Source organism: Capsicum annuum, chromosome 5 (genome assembly GCF_002878395.1).
Source record: "Capsicum annuum cultivar UCD-10X-F1 chromosome 5, UCD10Xv1.1, whole genome shotgun sequence".
Classification (NCBI taxonomy): domain Eukaryota; kingdom Viridiplantae; phylum Streptophyta; class Magnoliopsida; order Solanales; family Solanaceae; genus Capsicum; species Capsicum annuum.
In genome coordinates, this window is record NC_061115.1 from 95,091,979 (window position 1) to 95,108,765 (window position 16,787).

Below are 16,787 nucleotides of genomic sequence, written 5' to 3' on the forward strand. Positions count from 1 at the left end.
CTACTAATGGACACAGTCCTAGGATTACTAACCCGGCTACACAAGAGCTCTCCTAACACCTTGCTACAATCCACACACTCACACTAGCCTTCTATCCTTATCCGTGACCTCCACACCTTTCTATCTAGGGTCATTTCCTCAGTAAGCTGTAGTTACTCCATGTCATGTCTAATCACCTCCCTCTAGTATTTCTTCGGCCTACCTCTATTCCTCTTAAAGCCATCCAAAGCTAGCCTCTCACACCTACGAACTGGGGTATCCGTGCCCCTCCTTATCACATGCCCAAACCATCTCAGGCTTCCTTCTCGCATCTTGTCCTCCACCGAAGCCACTCCCATCTTCCCTGATAGTCTTATTCCTAACTCTATCCCCTCCAGTAAGTCCACACATCCAACGCAACATTCTCATTTCTGCCACCTTCAATCGTTGAATGTGGGAGTTCTTGACTGGTCAACACTCTGCTCCACACCGCATGACCAGACGGACTGCCACTCTGTAGAATTTGCCTTTAAGCTTAAGGGGCACCTTCTTTATCATACAACACCCCCTAGGCGAGCCTCCACTTCATCCAACCTGCTCCAATACGTTTACAGACATCCTCATCAATCTCGTCATTCCCCTGAATCATAGACCCAAGATACTTAAAACTATCCCTCTTACAAACATCCTGGGAATCCAATCTCACCACCACATCGTCGTCCTGACTCGAGTAGTATATAAAATCCTACTTGGAAAATGATTATAATGTAATGTCTATAAATATGGTTCGGATGTAATTATGTAAACGCACAATTTTCAATAATATTTTTTTCTCCACGAATTCTTACATGGTATTAGATACTTGGGGAGAAACTTCAGAAAAGAAAACTCCGTCACCGTGCGCCAATTCCGATGACTGATTTGTGTCTTTTTTTATTTTATGAGTTGTGTGAAAAATACACCACCACCAAGAGGATCGGGAAGCTTAAGCGAAAAAAAATCGACCAAAACTGCCGGAAAACACCATTCATACACCTACATGCGCCTGCCAGAATTCTGAAATTCCAAGGGTCACGCACCGACGCATGAGCCCATTTCTGGTCAAATTTTTGAGCTGTTCTTTTTTCGCTGGGGTCGCCGATCCATTCCAACTTCGACCAGTTACTCTTTTCCATATTCCGACAAGTCTTTTAAGATTTCGATTGCCAGAACCTAAATTCCGGCGACCTCATATTTTTTTTCCGGGGAATTTTCAGACATTTAGATTCTGTTTCTTGGGATTTTCAAGTCAAATTCCCAAGATGTCTTTTGCGCATGATATTTTTGGCTCCAAAAATATTGGAATTGGAAGTTCAAGTTCTATGATCACTTTCGAACCTTTAACGGGAAGTTTAAATTATTTAGCCTGGGCTTTCTCGGTTGAGTTGTGGTGCTAAGGTCAAGGCGTCCTAGGTCACTTAACGAGCAAGGTTAGTGTGGTAGATGAAAAGACAAAATCTAGCGCGGAAGATGGGAAAGCTAAAGAATAATGGGAGAAAGTTGACGCCCAATTATGTAGTTTCTTAAGACGATCTATTGATTCCAAGTTGATGCCCTTGTTTCGTCCATTCTAGACATGTTATTTAGTTTGGGAAAAGGCTTGTGCTTTATACACTAATAACATCTCGTTTTTATGATGTGATATCTTGAATGACCAACTTGAAGAAACAAGAATTCGATATGTCTACTTACTTGGGACAAATACAAGCAATCATGGAAGAATTTGATACATTGATGCCCGTCACCGCAGATGTTGAAAAACAACAAGAGCACAAACAAATGTTGTTTTTAGTCCTTACACTTGCTGGACTTTCTACTGTCCATGATGCTGTACATGATCAGATTTTAGCTAGTCCTATGGTTCCTATAGTTGATGAGTTATTCTCTTGTCTTCTTTGTCTTGCCGCGCCTCTCAGTCACAAAGTAATTTCATCACCCACTGTTGACTCCTCTATTCTTTCATCTCAAATCATAGAAAAACGACCATATCAGCCTATGGAAAATTGGCGAGGAGGAGGTCGTTTTGGAAAATCTCGATCGAAGTGTAGTTATTGTTAGAAAGTTGGACACACTCAGGACGTATGTCATAGTTTGCATAGTCCACCATCCAGTTATGATCCTATTGCTGTAAAGGAATATAATGAATTCCTTCGGAATCGAGCAAGTAAGCAGATATCTCCACAGTCTAATCGACCATCCAATACTGCTCTTATTGCCGAAACAGAATATGATGAGTTCCTTCAGTATTAAGTAAGTAAACAGATATCTCCACAAGTAGCCTCGGTTGCCCAGTCTGATGCTTCTGTTACTAGTAATCCTTTTGCTTGTGTTTCACAATCTAGTACTCTTGGATCATGGGTTGTGGACTCGGGTGCTTCTGATCATATTTCTGGTAACAAATCACTTTTGTCTGATATTGTTTATTCACAATCTCTTCCTGCTATTACTTTAGCCAATGGGATTCGAACAAAATAAAAAAGAGTTGGACAAGCCAAACCCCTATCTTCTGTCACTCTAGGCTCTGTTCTTTATGTCTCTGGTTGTTCTTTTAATCTTGCATCTGTTAGTCGTTTGACACATGCTCTTTATTGTAGCATAACTTTTTTTGATGATTCTTTTCTAATGCAAGACCGCAGTACGGGACATACGATTGGCACAGTACATGAATCGCAAGGCCTTTACCATCTCACCTCTTCAAATTCCTTCACAACATGTTTCATTAGAGACCCTCTAGACCTGATTCTTTTCTAAAGCATTTGTAACCTTTTTGTACACGAGAATACTCGAGAAAGATACATTTAAAAGCCTTGTGCTAAGTTTGTCGTTTCTATGGTTAAGGTTATGAACAAAACAGGTGCAATCAAACACATATGGAGTAAGGGGAACAAAGTTTGGTTTGGATAGAAGACTGAGTGTGGACTCTTATACTGCAAAACAGATGAAGGCATACGATTTATTAAATAACAAACAGTAATAACGGCATCACCCCAAAAATGTAAAGGGACGTTATTATGAATGAGAAATGTCCGAGTTGTTTCTATTAGATGTCTGTTCTTTCACTCAGCAACTCCATTTTGTTGAGGAGTATGTACACAAGAAGACAAGTGCAATATGCCTTGGGATGACATAAAAGAAGAGAGAAGTTGAGAAATATTCTCGGGCATTATCACTGCTTAACTTCTTAATGAAAATATCAAATTGATTATGAATTTCAACACAAGATTTTTGAAAGATAGAGAATAACTCAGATCTATTTTTCGTTAAAAATAACCACGTGCACCGAGAATAGTCATCAATAAAAGTCACAAAATAATGAAAGCCTAAGGAAGAACGGACACGACTTGGACCCCATATATCCGAATGAACAATTTCAAACACTGAGGTGGTCCTGTTATTGACACGCTTTGGGAAAGAGGTAGGAGTATGCTTCCCAAGCTGACACGACTCACATTCTAACAAGGATAAACTAGGCAAACAAGGAACCATCTTCTGTAATTTCAAATTTCAAAAGACTCGGATGACCTGATTGACTATGGAGCAATTCAGAGGAAACAACAGAAGTGAAAGCAACATGTGGTGTTGGGATGGATAGCAGGTACAATCCTTGGGACTCATATCCTTTTCTAATCACCTGTCCCGTACTCCGGTTCTGCAGAAGAACAGAATCATCAAGAAAGGTTACAATACATTTTAGGTTTTTTGTTAATTTGCTAATGGATTAAGATTATATGGACATTCAATTGCCAAAAGGATCGATTTTAAAGGTATGGAAGGCAGAGAGTAAGCTATACCTATCCCTTTTACAATAATAGTCTTTGATCCATTAGCCAAAGTAATAGTAGAGAGGGAAGAAGTAGTAAGAGTAGAAAAAGTATTTTTGTTACCAGAAATATGTTCAGAAGCATCGGAATCAAGAATTCATTGTTCCTGAGATGAAGACTGTGCGATATAAGCAAAGGAGCTACGGGTTGTACTATGCAAGCAGCTGATGAAGTTGATGATTGTTGCCTTGACTACTGGTACTGAAGTTAGTCATTATAGTCTGCTCCAGTTAAAGTGATAGATTGAGTTGATCCATCCCTAACATCAGGTGTACGCAGAATATCATCTCCGTTATGAGCAACATTTGCTGTGTGTCGAGGACGACCATTATTGCTTGAAAGCTTACCATGAAGAAGTCGATATTCCTCGCTTGCATGCCCTCCCTTGTTACAATGAGTTCAATGTAAGAGAAGAAGCCGACATTTCTCTCTTACATGTCCTCCCTTATAACAATGAGTCCACTGCTTATTGTTCCTCCATTTTCCGCTTCTGGTATCCACCTTGAAAATTGTTAGTTTGGACAGCCGTGATAGATGCATCATAGGAATTTACCTCAGGTGGTGCAGATGTGATGTGTAGTAATGTTGCAAATATTTCTTCCAAGGTAAGAGCAGATGGGCTAGAAAGAATTTGGTCACAACATGAGGTTAGGTCTGCTCGCAACCCAGCCAAAACCAAGACCATAAAGAATCTGTCTCTTTGTATCTCCGGATCATCCAATTTGTATTATAAGTCATAAGCGAATCAAATTTATCCTTTTAAGGATTCTACCCTACCCGAATAACTCGCCTTGTCCTATTGATTCTGTTGTAGATGAACAATATCAGTCACAACTTTGTCGATGAGTTGTATGTCATTTGTATACAAAGTTTTGGCGTTGTTCCACATGTTGCAACAAGTCTTACAAGACTGAAACAAATTCAACTACTTAGGATCAAGTGAATTCCACAGAAGACTACACAATTGGGCATCTATTTTAACCTAAGCAGGTCTATTAGCTGCCCCACTACTACTACTGTTTTTGAGCAAGTAAACTTCAAATCCTTGACCTGTAAACCACAATTCTACAGAGGCTTCCCAAGAGGTGTAATTACTGCTACCATCTAACTTTACTGCAGTTATTGCAAGTGATGGTGTAGAGGAAACGATTGACTTATCAATCTGATATCAGTAGTCTGATTATCAGTTTGGTTATCACCCATTTTGTTTTAGTTTTTTCTGGACGAATAAGAAAGAAGTACAAAGATTCAAAGAAAGAGATAGAAAAGGAATTTATACAGAAAAAAAATAACATGGAGAAAGAGAGGTGAGACTCGACAATGTATATGGTTGATTTAGCAACCAGTTGATCGACCCCTCCTTTTTTTTTTTTTTTTTTTTTTTTTTTTTTTCTAGTTTTCAGTTTTTGTTACTGAAAACTGAACATGTAGAGGGAGCTAGAACCCCAGGCTTTGATACCATATGAAATTGAAAAAGAAGAAGCGATATTAGGAATTGTATTGATTGATTATTCCCTCAAGTTCATTGGATTAAATACTGTTACAGATGATGTGAATAAGGAAAGAAGATAAGAAAATATTACACAATCTCCTAATTGCCTGATTCTAGGATTAGAGAATATTCTCATATCTATACTAATTATACAAAATATTCTCATATCTATACTAATTATACCATATCTAACATGTCGAAAGGTGGAAAAGAGGTGCTCATTAAGAGTACTCTTTCGAGCATTCCTACTTATTACATGTCTTTATTTCATGCTCCAACTTCGATCTTAGGAAAGTTGGAAAAAATCAAAAGAGATTTTCTTTGGGACGAGATTGGATGGGACAAAGAAGTTTCATTTGGTGAATTGGGAGACATCACTTCTCCCAAATTATAGGGAGGGTTGAGCATTTTAAGATTTAAAGGTGTTTAGCAAAGCTTTGTTGGGTAAATGGCTTTAGAGGTTTGGGGTGGAGGTGAATGCTTTCTGGAGAGAGGTGATAGTTGATAAATATGGGGCTATGGAAGGGGAATGGAGAACTAGAGACGTGACTATGCCTTTTGGGTGTGGTTTGTGGAGGGATATCTTGAAGGGATGGGATGATTTCAAAGTAAACATCTCATTCAAGGTGGGAGATGGGAGGAAAGTAAAATTTTGGGGACATAGGTGGTGTGGAAACAATTTATTGGAAGATGACTTTGCGAGCCATCAAAGAACTTTTTGTCAAAGAGGCTTGACAATACAACAAATTAGGGGGACACAAGGTGGAGAGACCTTTGGGACTTGAGATTTAGGAGGGATTTCCACGACCGGAAGCTGAACGAGTTCCAAAGATTGTTGAACTTACTCGATAAACAAGTCATGACAATAGATAATTCTGATGCTTTATGGTGGGAGGTGGGGAATAATGGTATGTTCTCAGTCAAGTCTTATTATGGGAAACTTCTGGTTAGAAAGGTGGATGTTTTTCCTTGTAACACTGTTTGGATTCCTAAGGCACTGAGGAAGGTGTGTTTCTTCGTTTGGCTAGCCACTCATTGGGTGATCTTGAAGGCAGAAAATCTTAGAAAGCGAAAGGTTGGTCGCATTAGTTGGTGTTATATGTGCAAGAAAACGGGTGAGGACGTGGATCATCATTTTCTTCATTGTGATTTTACCACGAGGTTCTAGTGGGATATGTTTAGATAGTTTGATACTTCATGGGCAATGCCAAGAACTGTGAAAGAATTGATGATTAGTTGGAAGAGCGGGAGAAGGAGTAGAAGACGCAAGGTTTGGTACGTGGTTCCACTCGCGTTGATGTGGGTGGTGTGAGGAGAAAGAAAGTGGAGAGTTTTTGAGGGGATTGAATCGAGCGTTTCTCATTTGAGTAGTAGCCTCCGGTCCCTTATTTTCTGTTAGAATATGAGTAGAATTAGGAATAGTATATAAAAATCCTACATGGAAAAGGATTGTACTATAGTGTCTATAAATGGGGTCTCAATGTAATTATGCAAACACACAATTCAATAATATTTTTTCTCCATTATTTCTCACATGGTATCGGAGCATTGGTGAGAAACATAAAAAAAAACCTCAATCACCGTGTGTCAATATCCGGTGACTAATTTGTGTCATTATCTGTTTTGTGGGTTGTATGCAAAATACAACACCACTAAGGATCGGAAAGGCCAGGCGGAAAAAACCCGACCAAAACCACCGGAAAAATTATACCACGCGCATGCCGGAATTTCGTAATTCTGGCAAGATCTGTGTCACACGCCGGCGCGTGAGATTTTCTCTGGTTGAATTTTTGAGTTGTTCCTTTTCTGTTGGAGTCACCCAGTTATTTCGATCCGTCCAGTTCCACTTTTGTCCCAATTCCAATCGCCGGAACCCTAATTCCGGCAACTTTATTTTTTTTCGGCTAGTTTTTGGCAAGATTTGTCTTTTCCAGTGAGGTCGCCCTTTCATTCCAAGGCTGTACCGATAGCTATTTCTTGATTTCGACAATCAAATTCAATTTTTTTCGGTGACTAACTAATTTTTTAGTGACTGAATATTTTGCTCAATTTAATCCTATGATTAAATTTGAATCCTTAACGAGGAGACCAGAAAATCAAATATCATAGTCCATGAAGAATCGTCGAGGGGGAGGTCGATTTGGAAGATCTCGACTTAAGTGTAGTTATTGTAAAAGGCTTGGACATACTCGTGATGTATGCTATTCTCGACCCAAGTGTAGTTATTGTAATAAGCTTGGACATACTCGTGGAATATGCTATTCTTTGCATGGTCTACCACCATGTAAATATTGCTCAGTCTAACACCACAGGTGGTCAACAAGTGTATTTATCTGGCAAAAAATATCACGAGTATCTTCAGTATCGAGCAAGTAAGCATATATCTCTATCAATAGTCTCAACTGCACAATCTCCTACCTTTGGATTATTGGATCATGGGTTGTGGACTTAGGTGCTTCTGATCATATTTCTGGCAACAAGTCAATACTGTCTGATATTGTTTATTCACAGTCTCTTCCAGCTATTACTTTAGCCAATGGGATCCGAGCAAAACCAGAAGGAGTTGGACAAGCCAAACTCCTATCTTCTGTCACTTTAAACTCTGTTTTTTATGTCCCTGGTTGTCCTTTTAATCTTGCATCCGGTAGTCATTTGACACATGCCCTTAATTGTAGTATAGCTTTTTTTGATGATTCTTTTCTAATGCAAGACCGCAGTACGGGATAAACGATCGGCAAGACCTGAATCACAAGGCCTTTACCATCTTACCTCTTCAAATTCCTTCACATCATGCTCCGTTACAGACCCTCCAGACCTTATTCACAAACGTTTAGGACATCCGAGTCTATTCAAGTTACAGAAGATGGTGCCTAGTTTGTCTAGTTTATCCACATTAGATTGTGAGTTGTGTTAACTTGGGAAACACACCCGTGCTACATTTTCACGTAGTATTTAGAGTCGTTCAGAGTCTAGTTTCTCATTAGTTCATTCTGATATTTGGGGTCCTAGTAGAGTCAGTTCACCCTTAGGATTTCGTTAGTTTTATTGATGATTTTTCACGATGCACTTGAGTTTTCCTAATGAAAGATCGTTCTAAGTTATTTTCTATATTCAAAAGTTTTTGTGCTGAAATACAAAATTAATTTAGCGTCTCTATTCATACTTTTCATAGTGATAATGCCTTAGAATACGTATCCTCCCATTTAGGAGTTTATGACTCACCAAGGAATTATTCACCAGACATCATGTCTATACACCCCTCAGCAGAACGATATAGTAGAAAGGAAAAATAGGCATCTTATTGAGATTGCTCCCACTCTTCTCATTGAATCCCGTGTTTCACTGCATTTTTGGGGCGATGCAATCCTCACATCTTGCTATCTCATTAATAGAATGCCATCATCTTCGATTCAAAATCAGGTTCCCCATTCCATATTATTTCATCAGTAACATCTCTACTCTATCCCCTCTAATATTTTTGGGAGCACGTGTTTTGTTCATAATTTAGCGTCAAGAAAAGATAAATTAGCCTCTTGTGCTCTCAAATGTGCCTTCCTTGGTTACTCTCGAGTTCAATAAGGGTATTGTTGTTATTCACCGGCTCTTCGTTGCTACTTTATGTCCGCCGATGTCACCTTTTTCGAATCTAAACCTTACTATACATCTTCTGATCATCCTGATATCTCTGAGGTCTTACCCGTATCTTTAGTCTTACCCGCACCTCCTTGGTCTTACCCGTATTTCCAGACTTACCCAAACCAACCTTTGAGAAATCAACGATTACTTCTACGTCTCCAGTTGTGGTGCCACCACTTCTGATTTATCATCGTCGTCTGCGTCCACTATTAGTCCTAGATGATTCATGTCATGCGTCGGACGCTGCGCCTACTGCGGACTTGCCTTCTCTTAGCCAATCAGTTGCACTTCAAAATGGTATACATTCCACTCGTAATGCTAACCCACATTATACTTTCTTAAGTTATCATCGTTTTTCATCACCCCATTATGCTTTTGTATCATCTTTGTCCTCTATTTCCATCCCTAAGACTATAGGTGAAGCACTTTCTCATTCAGGATGGATGCAGGCTATGATAAATGAAATGTCTACTTTACATGCGAGTTGTACTTGGAGTTTGTTTCCCTTCCCGCAGAATCTACAGGGTTTATGCAGTCAGTTGTTCCAGACGGTTAGGTTGATCAGCTTAAGGCTCACCTTGTTGCGAAAGGATACACAAATATTTGGGCTTGATTATAGTACACTTTCTCTCAAGTGGCTAAAATAACATCTGTCTGTCTTTTCCTATCCATTGCTGCCATTGGTCATTGGCCTCTTTATCAGTTGGATATTAAGAATGCTTTTCTGCATGGTGATCTTGAGGAAGAAGTCTATATTGAGAAACCACCTGGTTTTGTTGCTAAGGGGGAGTCTAGTAGCCTTATATTTGCGCAGGTCACTTTATGGTTTGAAACTGTCCCCTCGAGCTTGGTTTGGAAAGTTTAGCACAGTAATTCAGCAGTTTGGCATGATTCGTAGTGGAGCTGATCACTCAGTATTTTATTGACATTCTCAACCAAATCTGTGTATTTATTTGGTGGTTTATGTTGATGATATTATCACCGGCAATAATGAAGATGGTATTACTAAATTGAAGCAACATCTCTTTCAGCATTTTTAGACTAAAGACCTTGGCAGACTGAAATATTTTCTGGGTATTGAGGTTGCTCAATCCAAATCAAGTATTGTTATTTCTCAATGCAAGTATGCCTTAGACATTCTTGAGGAGACAGAAATGATAGGATGTAGACCCATTGACACTCCTATGGATCCAAATGCTAAACTTCTGCCAGGACAGGGGAGCCACTCAGTGATCCTGAAAGGTATAGACGGTTGGTTGGAAAGTTGAATTATCTCATTGTGACTAGACCTGACATATCCTTTCCTGTGAGTGTTGTAAGTCAGTTTATGACTTCCCCCTGTGATAGTCATTGGGATGCAGTTCGTATTCTGGGATATATAAAGTCAGCTTCAGGTAAAGGACTACTCTTTAAAGATCAAGGTCATGAGCATATCATTCGATACATAGATGCTGATTGGGCAGGAGATAATTTGGTGTCTTGGAAGAATAAGAAACAGAGTGTGGTTGCTCGAGCTAGTGCAGAAGCAGAATTATGAGCAATGGCTGTAGCAACTTGTGAGCTAGTTTGGATTAAACACTTGCCGAGAGAACTAAAATTTGAAGAAACCGATAAGATGGAACTTGTGTGTGATAATCAAGCAGCCTTTCATATCGCATCAAATCCAGTGTTTCGTGAGAGGACTAAACATATGGAGATTGATTGTCACTTTGTGAGAGAAAAGATACTCTCAGGAGATATTGTTACAAAATTTGTGAAGTCAAGTGATCTACTTGCAGATATTTTTACCAAGTCCGTCACTGGTCCTCGTATTAATTACATTTGTAACAAGCTAGGTACATATGATTTGTATGCACCAGCTTGAGGGGGAATGTTAGAATACGAGTAGAAATAGGAATAGTATATAAAAATCCTAATTGGAAAAGGATTGTACTATAGTGTGTATAAATAGGGTCTCGATGTAATTATTCAAACACACAATTCAATATTATTTTTTCTCCATATTTCTCACATTTTCATTTGGTGCACCCATAGAATTCCAATTTGTATAGCAAATTGGGTGGAGTTTGTCGAGAATCATTTATTGTTAGAGATTCTTTATTTTTGTGTATACCCCTTGTATACGGCCAATGGTGTGGCCATGTTTATGAATAAAAATATGTTTACCTGATCAAAAAAACATATAAGTGTAGAAGAGTAGAGGAGGCCCTGCTATCCGTAGAATTTTGAAGCTGTAAATAATGAATTTCTTGATTATTAAAAAGAATCGAATTACAAGCTGAATCTTTTCATCTGAATCAATCCTTAGAAGATATTTAAACTTACTGACAGAATTTTAATGTAAATTGTAGTTTTACAATTCCTTTGTTCCTATAATTGCTGTTTGTTTATACTTATTTTCTCACGCATTACTTTATATTTCTTCACCAAAGCTCGCGTTTTAGTTTTGCACTTAACTTAAAACGGTAGCAAAGCTGCTACTTTCATAGAGATTTCTCCTTTGACAACGCTAGATGTAGCGTAATCATAAGCCATGAGGTCATTTTTGGTAGGAGCAACATTTATTAGAAGAAAATTTCTGGTAAAGTAGCAGAAGCGAGAAATTACCCTATCCTATGCAAAAGTCTGCAGAATGGGATTGGTATTTAATTATGTAGATTCAGGTATATATTTCTTTACTTTCTTTTTGGAGTAACATGGAAAACATTGTGATGAACTAGAACGCACAATTGATTTTGTTAGCTCTCTAAACAATCCGTGAGAGCTACTTTTTGTGCACTTAGTGGTCTATATCGGCATACTCTTATTGCATGTGTGTGTATAAACTGTTAGAATTGAAGTAGGAATAGGAATAGTATATATAAGCCTAGTTTGAAAAGGATTTTAATGTAGTGTCCTACTTGGAAAAGGATAGGAATACAGTGTCTATAAATAGAGGCTCATTATAATAATGTAGTTATAACAATTCAATGATATTTTTCTTCAATATTTCTCTCATGGTACCAGAGCAGGACGCATCTCACCCAATATTGGGCCCTCAAATTAAAAATTAACCATGCACTAGGTATCCAGTCCTGGGTGTGAGGTGGGTGTTGAAGAATGAAAAAAAGTCCCACATTGATGGTTAATGGGATGAGTGGTCTCTTTATAAGACTTGGGCAATCCTCTTCTGTTTGAGCTAGCTTTGGGGTGTGAAGCCTCTACGATATTGGTAGAGAATCAAAGAGCTTTTGCTGTTGGCGAGCGGCTATTACCCATATATGTCGCCTGTCTGGCCAATGATTATGTTAGTAAAAGTTGGGCCACAGTGCTTCTTTCCGGTGGCTTCTCATGTCTAATTTGTGTAGCACCGTGCATTTCTCTGGTGACTACTTTCTCATATCTAATTTGCGTAGCACCATGCATTTTTTCAGTGACTACTTTCTCATATTTAATTTGCGTAGTACCACACATGTTTTCAGATTACTTTCTCATATCTGAGTTGCATAGCATCATGCGACTTTTCAGTGATTTCTTAGATTTGATATTTGTAGTTTCGTGCTTCTTTCCAATGACTCCTCAGATTTGATTTCTGTAGGGCTGTGTCATCATTCTAACCCTACCCATATATTTTTCTCTTTTCCAGTAGGATCGTGCCATCATTCTGATGTTGCCCATATAATGTCTCTTTTTCATTAGGGTCGTGCCATCATTCTAAACCTTACTCATATAATTTTATGGTCTAAAACAATCTCCTTAAGCCTGGTTTGGAAAGTTCAACAATTTCTCTTTTCTAGTAGGGTTGTGCCATCATTTTGACCCTACCCGTATAATTTTTCTCAGATTGTGACCACCAATCTAATAATCCGGCACATAATCATGTTTTGCCCAGTTTTTCGGTGGCTTTCTTGTTCAAGATCTACTCATCTCTTAATTTCGAGATGGCGCATCTTTTATACCAGTTTTCTGCAATTTAAAAGTGACAAATCAACTTTCCGGCAATGTTTACTACTTTTCCGACCGCTTTTTCTGTTTGTTCCTTCTCAATGATCGCCCAGACGTCCCGCGCAGTTTTTACCATTTTTCTTGCAGAAATCTTAACCCAGTCCCTCATTGGTCCTCATATTAATTACATCTATAACAAGCTCGGTTCACATTGACCTGTATGCATCAGCTTGAGGGGGAGTGTTAGAATGAGATTAAGAATAGGAATAATATATAGAATCCTAGTTGGAAAAGGATTTTAATGTAGTGTCTTACTTGGAAAAGGATTGGAATATAGTGTATAATTAGGGTCTCATTGTAATAATTTAGTTACAACAATTCAATAATGTTGTGTCTTAACAAAAAGGAATGCTATAGATATTGGTATAATACATAGCTGGGGATTAAACAGCTGCGCTGTTGCCAAAGGAATGAAATAGATTAACTTGAAAGAGGTCCAGAAGCACTTGCTTGTGCCACTCAAGATTATCAAACTAACACAGTTTGGATAACAATTTATTGATGTTCAAACCAAAAAACTGCCAAGGTAGTTTTCCAAAGAGATACAGATCTTTTGGATCCCAGAGGCTTTTTCTAGCCATTGAGGCATCCTGTGTCTTTTTGTTTTCATCAACGTGGTGTGTGGGCCAACTTGCACGCACCTCGACTATACTTGGTAACTCTATCCATCAAGGCTTGGGCAGATAGGAAGAAATGACCTAGAGATTTTGACTTTGTGGGGGTTTGAACTTAAGACCTCATGGTTCCATACCCACTTCATTGACCACTAAGCCTTACTGTGGGTTCACATGGTTTTTAAATGACAATTTTAGTTTAACACTTGTAGGCTTATTAATCATCATTGTTTTTAGATTGTTCTTTCTGTTGAAGTTTCTGGGCAGACTAGTGTTCTTGCTGTTCTCTTTTTAGTGTTGTAACATAAATTCTTTAATGTCATTGAATTTTTGTGGGAGTATAACACCAGTTTGCTCTCATGTATGTTTTCTCTGTCTGTAATATGTGTGCGTGTTCCACCTCAACAAGTCTCCTAAGATTCAGCTGAGAATGCCGACAGGATGCAAGCACGGTTTTTACTTTGTTTTTGCGTTTTGCCTGTTAATAATCCAAATTCACTCAATGATCTTGTAGGTTGCAAAGTATAAGGATCCGCGTGATGCTTGTGCTGCAATTGTTGCTGAGTCATACCGTCTTTGGCTACAGTATGAAACTCGCACAGATGATATTACCGTGATAGTTGTACAAGTAAATGGATTGACTAATGTATGATGTTTTCTTGGCTTTGTTATTCTCTGTTCCGGAATTATTTTATTCTTTCTGTAATTTAAGTGTTCACTTATTACATTTAATTTGTTATCAGGTTGCGGTTGGTCAATCAACAAGTTCTGATGTAGTTTTACGACCACCATTGCCTCAGGTTGTAGAATTATGTGGATCAGAATCTCCATCAGTTATGAACTGGAATTCTAGGATTCAACGTGCCAGACAAGATATATCACGGGCACGACTGCGTGCTATTGAAAGTTCCTTAGAGAATGGGCAGACATGGGTTGCCTCATCTCCAGCCCATAGGAAGACATGGGAAGAAGAAGTAACCCTTCTATCTTATCTATTTGGTTTGATATTCTGTTCTGGAAAAGAAAGAATCTTATATTCCACTTCCTCAATTGTTATCAGTTTAATTGATCTCATGGTTGAAAAGAAAATTTATTATCTCTGTTTCACAGGCACAGATTGAGCGGGTTTTGCATGATCATTTTCTTTTTAGAAAGCTTACAGATTCTCAATGCCAAGTTTTGTTGGATTGTATGCAAAGAGTTGAGGTTCAAGATGGAGACATTGTAGTCAAACAGGTAAATCTTTGTAACGGAGTTTTGATCCAGCAATATAAAATTGTTAAAGAAGCTCCAAAATCAAGTGCACAGTTTTCTTATACTTTGTCCTGTATTATTGTTTTTAGAGGATCTCAATTTTTTGTACTTATGTTTGAGGAAGAAATATATTAAATGTTATCTTAGACTTACAATTTCTTGTGCACTAAATTCTGACATTCTGAGAACTCTAATTAGTACCAAACGATCAATGTTTTGCAGGGTGGAGAATGTGACTCTTTCTATGTCGTTGGAAGTGGGGAATTTGAGGTCTTAGCAACGCAGGTGGGAGTTGGTTTTTTGCTTATTTTGTTTAAATGTCATCAAATTGACTGTGCATGGTCCACCATAGTCTGGTCAAATCTTAAAATTATCAGATTCATTATTATCATGGAAAGAAACTTGTTGCAATTTATATCCGTCAAATCTAACCTGAATCTTCAACTTTAAATTACAAATGCCAGTATGAGAAAGATGGAGAAGTTCCTAGGGTTCTTCAGCACTACACGGCTGATAAGCTGTCATCCTTTGGGGAGCTGGCTCTGATGTAAGATATCTGTTCTTTCCATTGGAATTCATTAAAACTCAACTCTGGAATCTTTATTCGAGGGGTACGTGAAATACCAAGCTAGAGCTTCTATTTGCAGAACTGTTATCTATTTCCCTCTAGTTTTCACTCCCAGATAAAGTCAGTACTGAAAAAATAATGTGGAGTTTATGCTATGCTGGAGCTTTGCACCGATATACTAGTTTCGTAGTTCTTTCTGTATCCTCTGTCACAATCTGAAGCAGCAATGGTAATTTCCCTTCTCTTCTTCAAATTAAGGGCTGTTTCTTATCGCCTGACTTATCTGTTTGGCGGTTATATCTTTCTCGTGTGGATCGAAAATATTGCAACGCCATAGTACTGGTTTATTAGTTTCAGTTGATTAATCTCTCACCCTTTGAATCATCCGTAGAATTACTTTTGCTATCTCTGTTTTGCTCTGAATTCAGTTTCACTACAGGTATAACAAACCACTCCAAGCTTCTGTTCGTGCTGTCACCAATGGAATTTTGTGGGAACTTAAACGAGAAGATTTTAGAGGAATTCTTATGTCAGAGTTTTCTAATTTGTCTTCATTGAAGCTTCTGCGTTCTGTAGATCTTCTATCAAGATTGACAATTTTACAACTAAGTCATATTGCAGATATGGTTTCAGAAGTTCCCTTTTCTGATGGACAGACAATAGCAAATGAGGTGCCTATTTCAAGCTTCTTCCCTTGCCTGCTCACACTTACCTCCATTTAAAATGATAATTATTCTTTATGATAAATGCCTTCTGCTTATAACTTTCTCTTACACATGCTTTGGATGTTTGCAGAAACAGGAACCTTTGGGCCTATACATTATCCAGAAAGGGGTTGTAAAAATTACGTTTGACATGGATCTAGTAAAATTTGAAAATGCATCAAGTCTCATTTGTGAAAACCAAAAGCTGGATGATATACAGAACAAAAAATGCGCAACAGTTGAAAAGAGTGAAGGGAGCTACTTTGGGGAATGGACCCTTCTTGGGGAACACATTGCCTCTTTGAGTGTTACTGCTGTGGGTGATGTGGTATGCGCTGTCTTAACCAAGAAGAAGTTTGATTCAGTTGTGGGTCCTTGGTCAAAGCTCTCACAGGATGACCTTAGGTATATCAAAAATCTAGCAAAACAGAAGTTACCAAAGCAAAAGAAGAAAGGCCACCTTTGTTTTACATTTGTTTGGGGCCTGATAGATGTATGACTTAAAGTTTCAGTCTTTACTTTTTCTTCGTATCTATGACTAAAATATTTTTTCTAACATTTATATAGGGCAAAGGGTGATCAAACAATTCTCTCTTCAGAATCTGTCCAAAGCCTTGACCCTTTGATGCTTGCAAGTTTGCAGCTTGCTGATTTGGTGAGGGATTCATTGTACTTCTTTGTAATGTATATCTGAAA

The 16,787-nt window shown here is 38.3% G+C and overlaps 1 protein-coding gene across 6 annotated transcripts in view; it reads left to right on the forward strand.

Moving 5' to 3' along the window:
• LOC107870773 (protein phosphatase 2C and cyclic nucleotide-binding/kinase domain-containing protein) overlaps positions 1–16,787 on the forward strand; it is a 28,921-nt gene that overhangs the window by 4,946 nt on the left and 7,188 nt on the right. For 5 of the 6 annotated variants that reach the window (XR_007055808.1, XM_047413101.1, XM_016717421.2 and 2 more), the window contains exons 3-10: positions 14,080–14,211; positions 14,309–14,539; positions 14,676–14,801; positions 15,042–15,104; positions 15,284–15,366; positions 15,827–16,058; positions 16,183–16,496; positions 16,659–16,746. Coding sequence is in view for 5 of the 6 variants with exons in the window: in XM_047413101.1 (XP_047269057.1) it covers positions 14,080–14,211; positions 14,309–14,539; positions 14,676–14,801; positions 15,042–15,104; positions 15,284–15,366; positions 15,827–16,058; positions 16,183–16,496; positions 16,659–16,746 (1,269 nt within the window). In the remaining variant the exon portion in view is untranslated. The remainder of the gene's footprint in view (positions 1–14,079; positions 14,212–14,308; positions 14,540–14,675; positions 14,802–15,041; positions 15,105–15,283; positions 15,367–15,826; positions 16,059–16,182; positions 16,497–16,658; positions 16,747–16,787) is intronic. The other variant, XM_047413100.1, reaches the window with a different exon arrangement.